This window comes from Cibotium barometz, chromosome 4, assembly GCF_041138505.1.
Source record: "Cibotium barometz isolate CiBa-2024 chromosome 4, ASM4113850v1, whole genome shotgun sequence".
NCBI classification, from domain to species: Eukaryota; Viridiplantae; Streptophyta; class Polypodiopsida; order Cyatheales; family Cibotiaceae; genus Cibotium; species Cibotium barometz.
The window spans coordinates 55,779,495-55,783,047 of record NC_141049.1 but is presented as its reverse complement, the minus strand read 5'-3'; the positions used below and the strand labels follow the sequence as shown (position 1 = coordinate 55,783,047).

Sequence of the window (3,553 nt, the reverse complement as noted above, 5' to 3'; positions counted from 1 at the left end):
TACAGCTTGATCAAGACATCAAGGCAGACATGCATGCAATGATGCGATGTTGGACTTCATCCTTCACTTTAAGTAATGTATATGCACACATGACAAGTCATAGTGTGAAGAACACCTTTATTTGGATGACCATTGCACATGACTAGCTGATGTACCAAACATCATGGGTTGTACTAAACATCATGTGTTGTGACAAGATCGTAGAGCATAAAATAATGTGATTGCTAACTAGTGGGCTCACTATGAACACCTTCCATTTGGATGACTTCTATCTCTCTCTCTCTCTCTCTCTCTCTCAACAAAAGGCGGATCTTTGAAATATCAGGTACAAACCGAAATATTGCCTAGATAAACACCTTAAACAAAACAAAACAAAATCATACTACTACCATCAGATTTTCCTTATATACTCTCCTTCAATCTATTTTTAAAAGAAACATTGTTAGGGTTAGATTTGGTCCCATGAGAGGCAAACGTTGCTACAAAAGTCACTAACAAGAATTTGCAGTTCTCAATGGTAGAATCTGTACAGCTGACTAGTCTCTCCCACAATTACTCAGCTCCTCACTCTGCACTGTGGAAAACTATGGCATTGATCCTCGCACAAAATGCCAGAGGCACCTCCACTCAAAAAGAACAGGTCTGTACTGCACCTCCGCGCGGATGAAATTGATACGAAAGTTCTGAGCTATATGTAACAAGGGTTTTAGTAAACTGGAACAAAAGAGACTCATCTGTGCACAAGGCCATACATATGCTAACATATTAATAGCTATATATTTATTTGCAGAAAGACCCTTTCCGGGTGATCGACTTCACACTTCTATGTGTTTCAAGGCCAGCCAGAATGTTGGACAACTTTACAAGAAGCAATACCACCAGGAGTCCCTCCCTATGAGTGGTGTTTTGATGTCCTTGACCCTGCAGCATAGTAACACAGTCATTAGCCTAGAGCAATGGAGGAAGACACATAGAAGCTGCAAAAGCGCACGGCCTCAACGGGGCTTGCTCTCACAAGCTCTAGAGCTTACCAAGACAAATGGTATCAGATCCACGCATGATACGGAGGCGCCTCACAGTGTTGACAAACATCCTGAAGTGCAATGCGTACAGCCAGGTTAGGCAAGGATCTCGCATGAAATGTTCTTGTTGTCAAACCCACTGCAAATGACCACAACTTAAAATCCAAAAATCTTGTTACTTACCCCCAAGGCACATCTCCAACAAGCATCCAGTCCCCTTCCTTATCTTCATAAGTTAATACAAACTCTGAACCATTCAAAAACCGCATACCAGGACCTGCACAAAATCGATACGATACAACAGTAAGTACAATTAGCATCTATTTGTTCTACTGCTTGGAATTAGCTAGAACATGACAGATGGGGCTTCTTCTGTGTCCTACCACTGTTAGGGCTGTGAAACATTCCCTCCAATGCTGATAGAAGACCCTCATAAGAGCTGTAGGCATTCAGATCAACTTTGCGTCCAATAGGGATCCCATCCATGTTAACCTTCACAAGGATAGCTGATTGTCTATCCCCATTCTCTCCTGTAGGCCTGGGATGGGCAGCAAGTGTGCTTCTCCTGTAGGAGCGGACTGGAGGCCATCCTACAACTTGACCCCTGTTGGAAAAAAAAAATCAAATCACATGAGCACGTCCCGCCCTCTATGTCAAAACCCTTCAAACAAACCCCCTATGTAAAACTGTGAAACCACTCGTGTTCACATGTGTGCATAGGTAAACCAAGCCACATGAGAAAATCATCCACCCATAACAGAACCAAGCCCTAAGGTATCACACATGTCAAAACCAAATGAGAAAGATGCAAGATACTAACTTACTTTGCAGGAGGGGCGTCATCTGGTGCAGTCTCTTCATTGCTAGTTATTGGGTGTCTAGCGCTATCACTTGGGATTGTCAGGTCAAGCTGACCGTTCTTTGACACCATGGAGGATTCCCCATCTATGTCAGTTGTAGGAGATGCAAAGATCGCAGGTGTTCGGCTTGCCGAAGGGCAATAGGCGCTCGTGGAATGCTCAAGTCCCGATTGCCACGAGGGGACCTGAGGAACGGCCCAGTACACGTTCTGCTGATGTTTAGACTTCACTTCTGCATCTTGTAAATGCTTGATCACCATGGCTGCTCCTGATGTGAAAATCACACCTGGCCTGGCGTCACGGGCAGCTTCAGCCATGGTCTCCGAGTAGAAGCGTTTGACACCGTTCTTGGAAGGGGCGACCATGACAGAGCTTGCAAAAGCATTAATGGGAGGGATTGCCGTGCCATCCAAACTCTTCAATAACGAGGATTGCCATGTGCTAGACGAGGGCGGGTGCGAGTGGACACCATCTCGGATGGCATGGGCGTCCTCCTGCCCATATGAACTTCTGAGGGGTGGGTTTTTGCATGGCCATAGGGATTCCTTGGCATCCAAATGGTCATTCTTCTGCAACAAAAGGGCTCCGTAGATGCTGTCTTGGCTCGTCTTCGACATCTCCTTGGCTGGACCTAATCCCAGCCGGAGGTCTGTCTCCTCGAGATTAAGGTCTACCTGCTGGACGTGTGCTCCTTTCTCTACTTGGCTCATTGAAGACACAGAAGAGACCTCGGACAAGCCTATGTAATCATGTTCTTTCAGAGAAGAACCGCTCTGGCCCGAGCTTTCACAGGGAGGCTCACCAGGCGAGATCACGATAGAGGAGGCACTCTGAGAGGACACGGCGCTTGCTTCACTGGGAGGGTTGGGGAGCAGAGATTGGCTAAAACCTAGGGCAAGGCCTTGTTGTTTCTGCTGCTGCTGGAAGTGGGCAAAATCAGCAAAGCTCTGCTTACTACTGTGTTCCATTTTCGCGTGCATGATTGGGAAGGGAAGGCAAGAGGACCATAAACTAGAAAATCAAGGAGAGGGTGACAGAGAAGTAAATCCGGGGCGGCAAGAGAAATGGCAACGAAGCGAAAGAAGACGAGCAAACGGGTTGCGGAGGGAGTCGTAAATAGAAAGTGGGTTGTGTTTAAAGGGGAGGGATAACAATGGGCGGTGACGTCTTTCAAACTTGCTGGCTATGGCGGACGCGAAGCTCGAAGTTCACAGAAAGAAACGTCTTGAGCGGGGAAGACAATGAAAAGAAAGTACCAGCTTTGTGGTCGGGTCGGTAAGCGACCGGTCTTTCGCTTTACCGACCCGGTATTACCCGCCTCCCGGTCACTCGTGCCCTGTGGGGACCTGTCTCTGGCGAACCACCACTCCACGTCACTTTATGTGGGGCCGGGAAACTAGCCCACCCTTAGGAGACAACCAGACATGCTGCCCCCCCAATCTCACATACGCATAGCATAGGTACCTACAGGTACGTCTCGAGAGTCGACATACATGATACATGTAACATACGCCGTAGTGCTTAGTATACATACCCTTCCTAAGTTCCAATGTTCATACGAAACGCGCTTAGCTTCCCACCAAGAGCACACCCGCGACATATTAGGACCTGTTCCCACGTAGCCACGGTTTCCAAACCAGAGAGAAACCAACTCCCAACTCAATTCATATG

At 47.2% G+C, this 3,553-nt stretch overlaps 1 protein-coding gene across 1 annotated transcript; it reads right to left on the bottom strand.

The window, feature by feature from the left end:
* Positions 1–482: 482 nt before the first annotated feature.
* On the bottom strand, positions 483–3,125 carry LOC147639418 (uncharacterized). Its single transcript, XM_086791139.1, has 5 exons — positions 1,847–3,125; positions 1,406–1,626; positions 1,206–1,299; positions 1,032–1,093; positions 483–921 (listed from the first exon to the last, which is right to left on the bottom strand). The coding sequence occupies exons 1-5, from the start codon at positions 2,860–2,862 to the stop codon at positions 893–895; spliced, it is 1,422 nt and encodes a 473-aa protein (XP_086647265.1). The 5' UTR covers positions 2,863–3,125; the 3' UTR covers positions 483–892.
* Between the last annotated feature and the right edge of the window lie 428 nt (positions 3,126–3,553).

Excerpts from the sequence above, each read along its gene's own strand:
- LOC147639418 (XM_086791139.1), bottom strand. The coding sequence starts at position 2,862 with ATGCACGCGAAAATGGAACACAGTAGTAAGCAGAGCTTTGCTGATTTT. Across the intron at positions 1,300-1,405 it reads GTTTCACAGCCCTAACAGTG|GTCCTGGTATGCGGTTTTTG; the intron begins GTAGGACACAGA and ends GATTTTGTGCAG. Across the intron at positions 1,094-1,205 it reads GTTGGAGATGTGCCTTGGGG|GATGTTTGTCAACACTGTGA; the intron begins GTAAGTAACAAG and ends ATTGCACTTCAG.